The 16080-nt window shown below is 48.8% G+C and overlaps 1 protein-coding gene across 1 annotated transcript in view; it reads right to left on the reverse strand.

Annotated features, from left to right (window-relative positions):
* LOC110483043 (TBC1 domain family member 17-like) overlaps positions 1 to 16080 on the reverse strand; it is a 30344-nt gene that overhangs the window by 10862 nt on the left and 3402 nt on the right. The window contains 12 exon segments of the mRNA XM_077789824.1: positions 1510 to 1599; positions 3088 to 3182; positions 5154 to 5257; positions 6835 to 6936; positions 7868 to 8009; positions 8101 to 8241; positions 9164 to 9232; positions 11504 to 11541; positions 11543 to 11685; positions 13831 to 13902; positions 14976 to 15099; positions 15200 to 15456. Of these exon segments, the coding sequence (XP_077645950.1) occupies positions 1510 to 1599; positions 3088 to 3182; positions 5154 to 5257; positions 6835 to 6936; positions 7868 to 8009; positions 8101 to 8241; positions 9164 to 9232; positions 11504 to 11541; positions 11543 to 11685; positions 13831 to 13902; positions 14976 to 15099; positions 15200 to 15456 (1377 nt within the window).

Below are 16080 nucleotides of genomic sequence, written 5' to 3' on the forward strand. Positions count from 1 at the left end.
TAGCGAATTTACGGTCAAAATTCCCAAATTTCCTCCCCAAAAAAATCCTAAAATTTGACACCAAAAAATCCCAAAATTCCCCCCAAAAAAATCCCAAAATTCCCCCCAAAAAATCCTAAGATTTGCCCCAAAAAATTCCAAATTTTCCCCAAAAATTCCCTCAAAAATCCCGATTTTCCCCCAGGCCCTCGCTCATCCCCCCCACGTACCCTGAGACCAAAATTTGGGAACCCAAAATTCGGGAGATCCCAAAATTTGGGGGGTCCCCAAAAAATCCCGAATTTTCCCCAAAAAAATTCCATCAAAAATCGCGAATTTCCCCTCAAAATTCCCTCAAAAATAGCGAATTTACGGTCAAAAATCATAAATTTCCTCCCCAAAAAAATCCTAAAATTTGACACCAAAAAATCCCAAAATTCCCCCCAAAAAAATCCCAAAATTCCCCCCAAAAAATCCTAAGATTTGCCCCAAAAAATCCCAAATTTTCCCCAAAAATTCCCTCAAAAATCCCGAATTTCCCCCAGGACCTCGCTCATCCCCCCCACGTACCCTGAGACCAAAATTTGGGAACCCAAAATTCGGGAGATCCCAAAATTTGGGGGGTCCCCAAAAAATTCCCCAAAAAAATCCCGAATTTTCCCCCAAAAATTTCATCAAGAATCGTGAATTTCCCCTCAAAATTCCCTCAAAAATAGCGAATTTCCGCTCAAAATCCCCAAATTTCCCCCCCCAAAAAAATCCCAACATTTGCCCCAAAAAATCCCAAAATTCCCCCCAAAAAAATCCCAAATTTCCCCCAAAATCCCCAAAAATCCAAAAAAAGTCGCCAAAAAAAAATCCCCCCAAAACCTCCAAATAATCAAAGAAAATCCCAAAAAATTCCCCCAAAATCCCCAAAAATCCCCCCAAATCCCCCCAAATTTCCCAAAATTCCCAAAAATCCCCAAATTTTCCCAAAATTCCCAAATTTGTGGTTTCACCGAGGTCCAAGTGGAACATGCAGAAGGTCAGGAGAGCCCTGAACCCCAAATCCCCAAAATCCCAACAAAAATCCCCCCAAAATCCCCCAAAATCCCCAAATTTTGCAAAAACCCCCCAAAATCCGCAAATTCTCCCCAAAACCCCCAAATTTTCCCAAAAAAATCCCCAAAAATCCCAAAAAAGTCGCCAAAAAATCCCCCGTAAACCTCCGAATAATCCAAAAAAATCCCCAAAAATTCCCCCCAAAATCCCCAAAAATCGCCCAAAAAATCCCCCAAAACTCCCCCCAAATTCCCCCAAAATTCCCAAAATCCCCCAAAATCCCCAAATCTCCCCAAAATTGCCCAAAATTGGGTTTTTTTTACCCAGATAGAAGTGGAACATGCAGAAGGTCAGGAGAGCCCTGAACCCCAAATCCCCCAAATCCCAACAAAAATCCCCAAAATCCCCCCAAAATTCCCAAAAATCCCCAAAATTCCCCAAAATCCCCAAATCTCCCCAAAATTGCCCAAAATTGTGATTTTTTACCCAGGTCGAAGTGGAACATGCAGAAGGTGAGCAGCAGCTCCCGCAGCCGCGCCGGCGGCGCCCAGGGCGGGGCCCGCGCCAGGTCCCGCTCTCGGAGATTTGGGGGAATTTTGGGACATTTTGGGACATTTTGGGACATTTTGGGACTTTTTGGGACATTTTGGGATTTTTTGGGGATTTTTGGAGGAGATTTGGGGACATTTTGGGGAGAGTTCAGGGGGATTTGGGGACATTTTAAGGACATTTTTGGGGATATTTCGGGGGAGTTTTGGGATTTTTTGGGATATTTTGGGATTTTTTTGGGGATATTTTGGGATTTTTTTGGGGATATTTTGGGGATGTTTGGGACATTTTGGATTTTTGGGGGGATTTGGGGGAGATTTGGGGACATTTTGGGATTTTTTGGGATTTTTTGGGGGACATTTGGGAATGTTGGGGATGTTGGGGGAAGATTTTGAGACATTTTTGGGGAGATTTTTGGGATATTTGGGGACAAATTGGGACTTTTGGGGGACATTTAGGGGGAGATTTGGGTTTTTGGGGGGATTTTTGGTGATTTTGGGATTATTTTTGGGGTGATTTTGGGATTATTTTTGGGGTGATTTTTGGGTGATTTTGAGATGATTTGGGGGAGATTTTTTGGTGATTTTGGGGTGTTTTTTGGAGTGATTTTGGCTGATTTTGGGTGATTTTTGGGGTAATTTTGGGGCTGATTTTGGGGTGATTTTTGGGATATTTTTGGGGTGATTTTTGGGTGATTTTGGGGTGATTTTGGGGAGATTTTTTGGGTGATTTTTGGGTGATTTTGGGGTGATTTTTGGGTGATTTTGGGGTAACGTTTGGGGTGATTTTTGCAGTGATTTTGGGGTCATTTTTGGGTGATCTTTACAGTGATTTTTGGGATATTTTTGGGGCGACTTTGGGGTAATTTTGGGGTGATTTTGGGGTGTTTTTTTGGATGATTTTTGGGTGATTTTGGGGTGATCTTTGCAGTGATTTTGGGGTGATTTTGCAGTGATTTTTGGGATATTTTTGGGGTGATTTTGGGGGATTTTGGGGTGATTTTTGGGATATTTTTTGGCTGATTTTTGGGTGATTTTGGGGTAATGTTTGGGGTGATTTTTAGGAGATTTTGGGGTCATTTTTGGGTGATTTTTGCAGTGATTTTTGGGATATTTTAGGGGTGATTTTGGGGTGATTTTGGGGTGATCTTTGCAGTGATTTTGGGGTGATTTTGGGATATTTTTGGGGTGATTTTGGGGTGGTTTTGGGGTGATTTTGGGATGATTTTGGGATATTTTTGGGATATTTTTGGGGTGATTTGGGGGTGATTTTGGGGAGATTTTGGGGTGATTTGGGGGTGATTTTGGGGTGATTTTGGGGTGTTTTTTTGGATGATTTTTGGGTGATTTTGGGGTGATTTTTGCAGTGATTTTGGGGTGATTTTGCAGTGATTTCTGGGATATTTTTAGGGTGATTTTTGGGTGATTTTGGGGTGATCTTTGCAGTGATTTTGGGGTGATTTTGGGATATTTTTGGGGTGATTTTGGGGCGATTTGGGGGGATTTTGGCTCTCACCCATGCGCTCCCGGTAGCCGCTGAGGATTTTGTTCCTGCGCAGCTGCCCCGGGCTCAGCGAGCGCCACTGGAGCTTCATCCGGAAATAATCCTCCCTGGAAAAGCACCCCAAAAACACCTGAGCACCCCAAAAATGTCCTGAGCACCCCAAAAACATCCTGAGCACCCCAAAAACGTCCTGAGCACCCCAAAAACACCTGAGCACCCCAAAACCACCCCAAAAAACACCCTGAGCAACCCAAAAAACATCCTGAGCACCCCAAAAACAGCCAAAAACACCCCAAAAAACACCTGAGCACCCCAAAAAACATCCTGAGTACCCCAAAAACATCCTGAGCACCCCAAAAAACACCCTGAGCACCCCAAAAACGTCCTGAGCACCCCAAAAACATCCTGAGCACCCCAAAAAACATCCTGAGCAACCCAAAAAACACCTGAGCACCCCAAAAACACCTGAGCACCCCAAAAACATCCTGAGCACCCCAAAAAACATCCTGAGCAACCCAAAAACATCCTGAGCAACCCAAAAAACATCCTGAGCAACCCAAAAACATCCTGAGCACCCCAAAAAACACCCTGAGCACCCCAAAAACATCCTGAGCACCCCAAAAACATCCTGAGCACCCCAAAAAACATCCTGAGCAACCCAAAAAACACCTGAGCACCCCAAAAACACCTGAGCACCCCAAAAACATCCTGAGCACCCCAAAAACAGCCAAAACCACCCCAAAAAACACCCTGAGCACCCCAAAAACATCCTGAGCACCCCAAAAACGTCCTGAGCACCCCAAAAAACACCTGAGCACCCCAAAAACGTCCTGAGCACCCCAAAACCACCCCAAAAAACACCCTGAGCAACCCAAAAAACATCCTGAGCACCCCAAAAACAGCCAAAAACACCCCAAAAAACACCTGAGCACCCCAAAAACATCCTGAGCACCACAAAAACGTCCTGAGCACCCCAAAAAACACCTGAGCACCCCAAAAACGTCCTGAGCACCCCAAAAACAGCCAAAAACACCCCAAAAAACACCTGAGCACCCCAAAAAACATCCTGAGCACCCCAAAAACGTCCTGAGCACCCCAAAAACAGCCAAAAACACCCCAAAAAACACCTGAGCAACCCAAAAACATCCTGAGCACCCCAAAAACGTCCTGAGCACCCCAAAAATGTCCTGAGCACCCCAAAAACAGCCAAAACCACCCCAAAAAACACCCTGAGCACCCCAAAAAACACCCTGAGCCCCCCAAAAAACATCAATAGCACCCCAAAAACATCCTGAGCACCCCAAAAAACATCCTGAGCAACCCAAAAACATCCTGAGCACCCCAAAAACGTCCTGAGCACCCCAAAACCAGCCAAAACCACCCCAAAAAACACCCTGAGCACCCCAAAAACATCCTGAGCACCCGAAAAACGGCCCTAAACCAGTCAAAAACATCCTGAGCACCCCAAAAAACATCCTGAGCACCCCAAAAACATCCTGAGCACCCCAAAAACAGCCAAAAACACCCCAAAAACGGCCCAAAAACAGTCAAAAACATCCTGAGCACCCGAAAAATGGCGAAAACCACCCCAAAAAACATCCTGAGCACCCCAAAAATGGGGGAAAACACCCAAACACGGCCCAAAAACAGTCAAAAACATCCTGAGCACCCCAAAAAAAGCCAAACCCACCCCACACCCCGATTCTGACCCCCACACCCCAATTCTGACCCCCCAACCCCAATTCCGACCCCCGAACCCCAATTCCGACCCCCGAACCCCAATTCCGACCCCCGAACCCCAATTCTGACCCCCGCACCCCCATTCTGACCCCCACACCCCCATTTTGACCCCCGAACCCCCATTTTGACCCCCGAACCCCAATTCTGACCCCCGCACCCCCATTTTGACCCCCACACCCCCATTCTGACCCCCGAACCCCCATTTTGACCCCCCGCACCCCCATTTTGACCCCCACACCCCAATTCTGACCCCGCACCCCCATTCTGACCCCCACACCCCCATTTTGACCCCCGCACCCCCATTTTGACCCCCTGCTCCCCATTCTGACCCCTCTGACCTGCGGGTGCCCCCGGGGCTCTCGGGGGTCCCCCCGGGCTCCCCCAAATTCCGCAGCCCCAGCAGGAAGGGCCAGGCCCGGGCCCGGAGCGCGGGGAGCACGCCCTGCGGGATTCGGGGAATTTGGGGGGATTTGGGGGATTTGGGGAATTTGGGGGAATTTGGGGGGATTTGGGGAGATTTGGGGGGATTTGGGGGATTTGGGGGGATTTGGGGGATTTGGGGGGATTTGGGGAGATTTGGGGGGATTTGGGGGGATTTGGGGGATTTGGGGGGATTTGGGGAGATTTGGGGGGATTTGGGGGATTTGGGGGGATTTGGGGGATTTGGGGGGATTTGGGGAGATTTGGGGGGATTTGGGGGGATTTGGGGGATTTGGGGGGAGATTTGGGGGGATTTGGGGGGATTTGGGGAGATTTGGGGGGATTTGGGGGGATTTGGGGGAGGTTTGGGGGGATTTTGGGGGGATTTGGGGGAGGTTTGGGGGGATTTGGGGGGATTTGGGGGATTTGGGGGGATTTGGGGGGATTTGGGGGAGGTTTGGGGGGATTTTGGGGGGATTTGGGGGGATTTGGGGGATTTGGGGAGATTTGGGGGGATTTGGGGGGATTTGGGGGGATTTGGGGAGATTTGGGGGGATTTGGGGGGATTTGGGGGGATTTGGGGGATTTGGGGGGATTTGGGGGGATTTGGGGGAGGTTTGGGGGGATTTTGGGGGGATTTGGGGGATTTGGGGGATTTGGGGAGATTTGGGGGGATTTGGGGGGATTTGGGGGGATTTGGGGAGATTTGGGGGGATTTGGGGGGATTTGGGGGATTTTGGGGAGATTTGGGGGATTTTGGTATATTTGGGGGGATTTTGGGGAAATTTGGGGGGATTTGGGGGGATTTAGGGGGATTTAGGGGGCATTTGGGGGATTTCGGGGGGAATTTGGGGGGGATTTGGAATATTTGGGGGGTTTGGGGGAGATTTGAGGAGATTTGGGGGGATTTGGGGAGATTTTGAAATATTTGGGGGGATTTGGTGGATTTTGGGGGGATTTGGGGAAATTTTGGGGGGGCATGGGGAGATTTTAGGGGATTTTGGGGGGATTTGGGTGGAATTTGGGGAGATTTTGGGGTGATTTGGGGGAGATTTGGGGGAGATTTGGGGGAGATTTGGGGGGAATATGGAGAGATTTTCATGAATTTGGGGAGATTTGGGGAAGGTTTGGGGTCTGTGGGGGGATTTTGGGGGGATCTTGGTGGATTTGGGGAGATTTTGGGGAGGTTTGAGGAGATTTTGGGGGGATATGGGGAGATTTGGGGGATTTGGGGAGATCTTCGAGGGGTTTGGGGATGTTTTTGGGGCGGATTTGGGATTTTTGGGACATTTTTGGGGACATTTGGGGGGAATATGGGATTTTGGGGACATTTTGGGGGGAATTTGGAATTTTTAGGGACATTTTGGGGCGGATTTGGGATTTTTGGGGGATTTTTTGGGGGGATTTGGGATTTTTGGGGACATTTGGGGGGATTTGGGATTTTTGTGGGGTTTTGGGGAGGATTTTGGGATTTTTTGGGGACCTTTGGGGTCAATTTGGGGTCAATTTGGGGCGCCCATCCCTGGCCCCGCCCACTCTGGCCCCGCCCACTCTGGCCCCGCCCACTCCGGCCCCGCCCACTCTGGCCCCGCCCCTCACCCCCCTGAAGATTCGCTCCCGCAGCACTTCCGGGTCCAGGCCACGCCCCCAATCGGCGGCAGCCAATGGCGGCCCTCGGGCGGGGCGGGGCCCCAGCGGCACCTGGAAAGGGGCGGGGCTTATTAGGCCACGCCCCCATTGAAAAAACCGCCCCTAAAATCCCCCAAAATATCTGAAATTCACCCGAAAATCTCTTAAATCCCCCCAAAATCCCTCCCGAAACCCCAAAATTCCCCCAAATCCCCCCAAAATCCCACCCGAAACCCGCAAATTCCCCCAAATCCCCCCAAAATCCCACCCGAAACCCCCAAATTCCCCCAAATCCCCCCAAAATCCCTCCCGAAAACACCAAAATTCCCCCAAATCCCCCCAAAATCCCTCCCGAAACCCCAAAATTCCCCCAAATCCCCCCAAAATCCCTCCCGAAAACACCAAAATCCCCCCAGAACTCCCTCCAAATCCCCCCTTTAGGCCCCGCCCCCTTTTAGCACCGCCCAATCACCTTGCTGAACTCCTTGCTGGGCGGCTCCGGCCCCGCCCCTTTTAGCCCCGCCCCTTTAATCCCCGACCAATCACCTCGCTGCTCTCCTTGAGTGGCAGCTCCGGCCCCGCCCCTTTAGGCCCCGCCCCCTTTTCCCCTGTCCAATCACCTCACTGCTCTCCTTGAGTGGCAGCTCCGGCCCCGCCCCTTTCGGCCCCGCCCCCTTTTCCCCGACCAATCACCTCGCTGCTCTCCTTGAGTGGCAGCTCCGGCCCCGCCCCTTTAGGCCCCGCCCCTTTAACCCCCGGCCAATCACCTCGCTGCTCTCCTTGAGTGGCAGCTCCGGCCCCGCCCCTTTAGGCCCCGCCCCCTTTTCCCCTGTCCAATCACCTCGCTGCTCTCCTTGAGTGGCAGCTCCGGCCCCGCCCCTTTGGGCCCCGCCCCCCCGGGGCGGCGGCGCCGGGACCGCGCAGGGGGCGCTGGGGAGGGGCTCAGGACCCCGAAACGGCCCCAAATCACCCCAAAAATAACCCCAAAACTGCCCGAAATCACCCCAAAAACGGACCCGAAAATAGCCCCGAAACGGCCCGAAATCAGCCCAAAAACAGACCCGAAAATAGCCCCGAAACGGCCCGAAATCACCCCAAAAACGGACCCGAAACTGCCCGAAATCACCCCAAAAACGGACCCGAAACTGCCGAAATCAGCCCAAAAACGGACCCGAAAATGGACCCGAAACAGCCCGAAATCACCCCAAAAATGGACCCGAAACTGCCCGAAATTACCCCAAAAACGGACCCGAAATAGCCCCGAAACTGCCCGAAATCAGCCCAAAAACAGACCCGAAACTGCCCGAAATTACCCCAAAAACAGACCCGAAACTGCCCGAAATCACCCCAAAAACAGACCCGAAAATAGCCCCGAAACTGCCCGAAATCAGCCCAAAAACAGACCCGAAACGGCCCGAAATCAGCCCAAAAACAGACCCGAAAATAGCCCCGAAACTGCCCGAAAATAGCCCCGAAATAATCCCAAAATAACCCCTAATAATCCCCAAAACAGCCCGAAATCATCCCAAAATAATCCCAAAATATTCCCGAAATAACCCCAAAAATATCCCAAAATAACCCCAAAATTATTCCCAAAAACCCCAAATTAATCCCAAAATTATCCCAAAATAACCCCGAAATTATCCAAAATTATTCCCAAAATTATCCCAAAATATTCCCAAAATAACTGCAAAATCATCCCAAAATAACCCTGAAATTTTCCCAAAATTACCCCAAACTAATCTCAAATTTTTCACAAATTATCCCAAAATGTTCCCCGAATATTCCTAAAATATTCCCGAAATTACCCAAAAGTTATCCCAAAATTACCCCCAAATAACCCCAAAATATTCCCAAAATAACCCCAAAATGCTCCCAAAAAACCCCAAATTAATCCCAAAATTATCCCAAAATAACCCCGAAATTATCCCAAAATCATCCCAAAATTATCCCAAAATTTTCCCAAAATATTCCCAAACCCATCCCAGGACCCGCCCATTTTGGGGACCCCCTCCCATTTTAGGACCCCCCCATTTTAGGACCCCCCCCCAAATTTTGGGGACCCCCCCATTTTGTGACCCTCCCATACTTTAGACCCCCCCATTATTTTGGGGACCCCCCCTCAAATTTTGGGGACCCCCCCATTTCAGTGTCCCCCCCCCCCCCATTTTTAGAACCCCCCCATTTTTAGGACCCCCTCCCCAATTTTGGGCCCCCCCCAACTTTGGGACCCCCTCCCCATTTTTGGGGACCCCCTCCCCATTTTTGGGGACCCCCCCTCAAATTTTGGGGTGCTCACGGTGACCAGGCCGGGCTCCAGGGGGGGCGCGGGGGCTCCAGGAGCAGCAGCCGGGGGTCCCGGGGGTCCCTGAAATTGGGGAGGGGTCCCTGAAATTGGGGAGGGGTCCCCAAATTGGGGAGGTGTCCCAAAATTGGGGAGGGGTCCCCAAATTGGGAGGGGTCCCAAAATTGGGGAGGGGTCCCCAAAATTGGGGAGGGGTCCCAAAATTGGGGAGGGGTCCCTGAAATTGGGGAGGGGTCCCAAAATTGGGGAGGGGTCCCCAAAATTGGGGAGGGGTCCCAAAATTGGGGAGGGGTCCCTGAAATTGGGGAGGGGTCCCCAAAATTGGGGAGGGGTCCCTGAAATTGGGGAGGGGTCCCCAAAATTGGGGAGGGGTCCCGGAATTGGGGAGGGGTCCCCAAATTGGGGAGGGGTCCCGAAATTGGGGAGGGGTCCCCAAATTGGGGAGGGGTCCCTAAATTGGGGAGGGGTCCCTAAATTGGGGAGAGGTCCCCGGAATTGGGGAGGGGTCCCTGAAATTGGGGAGGGGTCCGGGGGTCTCTGGGGTTTTGGGGTATTTTTGGGGGTTTTTGGGGAGACTTTTTAGGGTAATTTCGGGTGGATTTTGGGGTTTTTGGGAGGATTTTTGGGGTATTTTTCAGGGGATTTTTGGGGTATTTTTGAGTGGATTTTTGGGGTTTTTGGGGAGGGTTTTTGGGGGGTTTTTGGGAGGGTTTTTAGGGTATTTTTGGGGTTTTTGGGGAGGGTTTTTAGGGGATTTTCGGGTGGATTTTTGGGGTTTATGGGGAGGGTTTTTGGGGTGTTTTTGGGAGGATTTTTGGGGTATTTTTGGGTTTTCGGCAGGTTTTTGGGGTGTTTTTGGGTGGATTTTTGGGGTTTTTGGGGAGGGTTTTTGGGGGGTTTTTGGGTGGATTTTTGGGGTATTTTTGGTGTTTTTGGGAGGATTTTTGGGTGTTTTTGGGTGGATTTTTGGGGTGTTTTTGGGTGGATTTTTGGGGTTTTGGTGAGGGTTTTTGGGGTATTTTTGGGAGGATTTTTGGGGTTTTTGGGGAGGGTTTTTGGGGTATTTTCAGGTGGATTTTTGGGGTGTTTTAGGTGGATTTTTGGGGTTTTTTGGGTGGATTTTTGGGGTTTTGGGAGGGTTTTTGGAGTGTTTTTGGGAGGATTTTTGGGGTATTTTGGGGGTTTTTGGGGAGGGTTTTTGGGGTGTTTTTGGGTGGATTTTTGGGGTTTTTGGGGAGGGTTTTTGGGGTGTTTTTGGGAGGATTTTTGGGGTGTTTTTGGGAGGGTTTTTGGGGTATTTTTGGGTGGATTTTTGGGGTATTTTTGGGTGGATTTTTGGGGTATTTTTGGGGGTTTTGGCAGGTTTTTGGGGAGGGTTTTTGGGAGGATTTTTGGGGTATTTTTCAGGGGATTTTTGGGGTTTTGGGGAGGGTTTTTGGGGTATTTTTGGGAGGATTTTTGGGGTTTTTGGGGAGGGTTTTTAAGGTGTTTTTCGGGTGGATTTTTGGGGTGTTTTTGGGTGGATTTTTGGGGTTTTTGGGAGGATTTTTGGGGTATTTTTGGGTGGATTTTTGGGGTTTTTGGGGTGGATTTTTGGGGTGTTTTTGGGTGGATTTTTGGGTTTTTGGGGAGGGTTTTTGGGGTGTTTTTGGGTGGATTTTGGGGGTTTTTGGGGAGGATTTTTGGGGTACTTTGGGGTTTTTGGGTATTTTTCGGTGGATTTTGGGGATTTTTGGGGAGGGTTTTTGGGAGGATTTTTGGGGTATTTTTGGGTGGATTTTTGGGTTTTTGGGGAGGTTTTTGGAAGGGTTTTGGGGTGTTTTCGGGTGGATTTTGGGGATTTTGGGGAGTGTTCTTGGGGTGTTTTTGGGTGGATTTTTGGGGTTTTGGGAGGATTTTTGGGGTATTTTGGGGTTTTTGGGGAGGATTTTTAGGGTATTTTGGGGTTTTTGGGGAGGGTTTTTGGGTGGATTTTTGGGGTATTTTTCAGGGGATTTTTGGGGTGGATTTTTGGGTGGTTTTGGGTGGATTTTTGGGGTTTATGGGGAGGGTTTTTGGGGTGTTTTTGGGGTGATTTTTGGGGTGTTTTTAGGTGGATTTTTGGGGTTTTTGGGGAGGGTTTTGGGGGTATTTTGGGTGGATTTTTGGGGTGTTTTTAGGTGGATTTTTGGGGTATTTTTGGTGGATTTTGGGGTTTTTGGGGAGGGTTTTTGGGGTGTTTTGGGAGGATTTTTGGGGTGTTTTTGGGAGGGTTTTTGGGGGGTTTTTGGGTGGATTTTTGGGGTTTTTGGGGTTTTTGGCAGGTTTTTGGGGTGTTTTTCGGGGGTGACTCACGGGCGCAGTCGTGACCCCAAAATTCTCCGGAGTTTTCGGAGCCCCCCCCCGGGGGAGGCGCAGGGGGGGGGGGCGGGGCCCCCCCCGGGGCAGCAGCTCCAAAATTGGGGGGCCCGGCCCGGGGGGGCCCCGGCGGAGCCCCCGCAGCTCCCGCAGGGGCAGCGAGAACCCCCGGGCCCAGCCTGGAAACGAACCAAAAATGGAGAAATTTCACCCAAAAATCCCCCCGCAGCTCCCGCAGGGGCAGCGAGAACCCCCGGGCCCAGCCTGGAAACGAACCAAAAATGGGAGAAATTTAACCCAAAAATCGGCGCCAAAATCGCCCAAAAATCGGCGCCGAAATTGCCCAAAAATCACCAAAAAACCACCAAAAATTGAGAAATTTAACCCAAAACCGCCCCCGCAGCTCCCGCAGGGGCAGCGAGAACCCCCCGGCCCAGCCTGGAAATGAACCAAAAATAGGCAAATTCCACCCAAAAATCGGCGCCGAAATCGCCCAAAAATCACCAAAAAAACCACCAAAAATGGGCAAATTTCACCCAAAAATCGGCGCCGAAATCGCCCAAAAAATCACCGAAAAAACCACCAAAAATCAAGAAATTTAACTCAAAAATCGGCTCCGAAATCGCCCAAAAATCACCAAAAAAACCACCAAAAATCGGGAAATTTCACCCAAAAATCCCCCCGCAGCTCCCGCAGGGGCAGCGAGAACCCCCGGCCCAGCCTGGAAACGAACCAAAAATGGGCAAATTCCACCCAAAAATCAGCGCCGAAATCGCCCAAAAATCGGCGCCGAAATCGCCCAAAAATCACCAAAAAAAACACCAAAAATCGGCTCCGAGATCGCCCCAAAATCACCAAAAAACCACCAAAAATGGGCAAATTTCACCCAAAAATCAGCTCCAAAATTGCCCAAAAATCACCAAAAAACCACCAAAAATGGGCAAATTTCACCCAAAAATCGGCTCCGAAATCAGCCAAAAATCACCAAAATTCACCCAAAAATGGGGAAATTTCACCCAAAAATCCGCTCTGAAATCGCCCAAAAATCAGCAAATTCACCAAAAAATCAGCTCCAAAATCGTCCAAAAGTCGGCAAAAAACCTACCAAAAATTGGTAAAATTTACCAAAAATAGGCTCCGAAATTGCCCAAAAATCACCAAAAAAACCACCAAAAATCGGGAAATTTCACCCAAAAATCGGCTCCAAAATCGCCCAAAAATCACCAAAAAACCCACCAAAAATCGAGAAATTTCACCCAAAAATCAGCTCCAAAATCGCCTAAAAATCCCACAGAAATCGCTAAAAAAATCCCACTGAAATCAGCCAAAAATCAGCAAAATTCAGCGAAAAATCAGCAAAATTACCCCAAAAATCAACTCTGAAATTGCCCAAAAATCAGTAAAATTTACCCAAAAATTGGATCTGAAATCAGCCAAAAATCAGCAAAATTCACCCAAAAATCAGCTCCAAAATCGCCCAAAAATCGGCAAAATTTTTCCCATTTTTTCTCCTCAAAATTTCCCTCCAAAATCTCCCAATTCTCCTCCAAAGTCCCAAAATTTTCCCCCAAAATTCCTCTGAAATTCCCCCATAATTTCCCAAAATTCCCCAAAATTTCTTCAAATTTTTCCCAAACCTCCATAAAATCCCCCCAATTTTTCCCTGAATTCCCCAAATTTCCCAAAATTCCCCCAAAATCCCCCCAAATTCCCCCCAATGTTCCTAAAATTCCCCCAAAATCCCCAAAACTTCCCAAATTTTTCCCAAATTTTCCCCAAAATTCCCCAAATGTCCCAAAGTTCCCCAAAATCCCCCCAGATTCCCCCCAATGTTCCCAAAATTCCCAAAATCCCCCCAAAATACCCAAAACTTCCCAAATTTCCCCCAAAATTCCCCAAATGTCCCAAAATTCCCCCAAAATTTCCCCAATTTTCCCCAAAATTTCCCAAAACTTCCCAAATTTTCCCCAAAATTCCCCCAAATGTTCCCAAATTTCCCCCAAATTTCCCAAAACTTCCCAAATTTCCCTGAAATCCTCCAATTTTCCCCAATTTTCCCCTAAAATCCCCAAAATTCTCCCCAAATCCCCCAAGTTTTCCCCAAAATTGCCCCAAAATTCCCCCAATTTCCCCTGAAATTTCCCCAAAATCCCCCCAAATTCCCCCAAAACTTCCCAAATCTTCCCCAAAATTCCCCCGAAATTCCCACAAAATCCCCAAAACTTCCCAAATTTTCCCCAAAATTGCCCCTAATTTCCCAAAATTCCCAATTTTCCCGAAATTTCCCAAAATTTCCCAAATTTCCCCCGAATCCCGCTGGGTACCGGGGCGGGGCCGGGGGGGGCTCAGCACGGCCCAGTCGGGCTCGAAGCCGGGGTCGGGCGGCTCCTGGGAAAATTCGGGAATTTTGGGGGAAATTTGGGGAATTTTGGGGAATTTTGGGGATTTTGGGGGAAATTGGGAAAATCTGGGGAGAATTGGGAGAGATTTAGGGGGATTTTTGGGGAATTTCAGGGAAAATTGGGGAATTTTGGGAAAGTTGGGGGATTTTTGCGGGATTCTGGGGAAATTTGGGGGAGTTATGGGGTAAATTTTGGGGTAAATTGGAAAATTTTGGGGGAATTTTGGGAAGATATGGGGATTTTGGGGGAATTTTGGGGAAATTTCAGAAAATTGGGGGAGATTTGGGGGGATTTTTGGGGAATTTCAGGGAAAATTGGGGAATTTTGGGGATTTTGGGGAATTTTGGGCAAATTGGGGGAAAATTTGGAGGATTTTGGGGGAATTTCAGGGGAAATTGGGGAATTTTGGGGAATTTTGGGAGAATTTTGGGAAATCTGGAGGAATTTTGGGGGAAATTCGGGGAGTTTTGGGGTAAATTTGGGGAAATTTCAGAAAATTTCGGGAGAATTGGAGGAGATTTGTGGGGATTTTTGGGGAATTTCAGGGAGAATTGGGGAAATTTGGGGAAATTTGGGGGATTTTGGGGGGATTTAGGGGAAATTTGGGGGAATTTTGGGGAATTTCAGGGAGAATTGGGGAAATTTGGGGGAATTTTGGGAAATTTAAGGCAAATTTGGGGGATTTTTGGGGAATTTCAGGGAAAATTGGGGAAATTTGGGAAAGTTGGGGGATTTTGGGGGGATTTAGGGGAAATTTGTGGGAATTTTGGGGTAAATTTTGGGGTAAATTGGAAAAATTTGGGGGAATTTTGGGGGGATTTTTTGGGGTTATTTTGGGGTTTTTTGGGGTTATTTTGGGCTTTTTTGGGGGTATTTTTTGGGTTATTTTGGGGTTATTTTTGGGGGTTTTTTGGGTTTTTTTGGGTTATTTTGGGTCATTTTGGGGTTATTTTGGGATGTTTTGGGGTTATTTTGGGGTTTTTTTTGGGTTTTTTGGGGTTATTTTGGGATGTTTTGGGGTTATTTTGGGGTTATTTTGGGGTTTTTTTGGGGTTATTTTGGGATGTTTTGGGGTCTCACCGTCTCCTCGGGGGGTTCCCAGTTCCCCTCCAGGGGTTCCCATTCCAGCACCAGGTCCTGGGGCTGCGGAACCAGTACAGACCAGTATGGACCAGTATGGACCAGTACAGATCAGTATGGACCAGTATGGACCAGTACGGACCAGTATGGACCAGTACAGACCAGTATGGACCAGTATGGACCAGTATAAACCAGTATAAACCAGTACAGACCAGTATAAATCAGTATAAACTAGTACAGACCAGTATGGACCAGTATAAACCAGTACGGACCAGTATGGACCAGTACGGACCAGTATAGACCAAAATGGACTAGTATGAACCAGCAAAAACTAGTATAAACCAGTACAAACCAGTATAAACCAGTACAAACCAGTATGGACCAGTATGGACCAGTACGAACCAGTATGGACCAGTATGGACCAGTACAGACCAGTATAACCCAGTACACACCAGTCCCTCCCAGTCCCTCCCAGTATAAACCAGTACACACCAGTATAAACCAGTACAAACCAGTACAACCCAATCCCCTCCCAGTCCCTCCCAGTATAAACCAGTACAAACCAGTATAAACCAGTACAAACCAGTACAACCCAATCCCCTCCCAGTCCATCCCAGTATAAACCAGTACAAACCAGTCCCCCCCAGTTCACTCCCAGTTCCCTCCCAGTTCCCCCCAGTCCCTCCCAGTATAAACCAGTATAAACCGGTACAAACCAGTCCAAACCAGTCCACACCAGTACACACCAGTATAACCAGTATAACCAGTATAACCAGTATAACCAGTACACACCAGTACACAGCAGTACACACCAGTCCAACCAGTCTAACCAGTCTAACCAGTCCCTCCCAGTCTAACCAGTCTAACCAGTCCCTCCCAGTCTAACCAGTCCACACCAGTCTAACCAGTCTAACCAGTCTAACCCGTCCCCACCAGTCTAACCAGTCCAACCAGTCCCTCCCAGTTTAACCAGTCTAACCAGTCCCTCCCAGTATAACCCAGTATAACCAGTCCAACCAGTCTAACCAGTCCAACCCGTCCCTCCCAGTCCCTCCCAGTATAACCAGTCTAACCAGTCCAACCAGTCCCTCC

The sequence above is a fragment of the Lonchura striata genome, chromosome 38, assembly GCF_046129695.1.
Source record: "Lonchura striata isolate bLonStr1 chromosome 38, bLonStr1.mat, whole genome shotgun sequence".
NCBI lineage: Eukaryota > Metazoa > Chordata > Aves > Passeriformes > Estrildidae > Lonchura > Lonchura striata.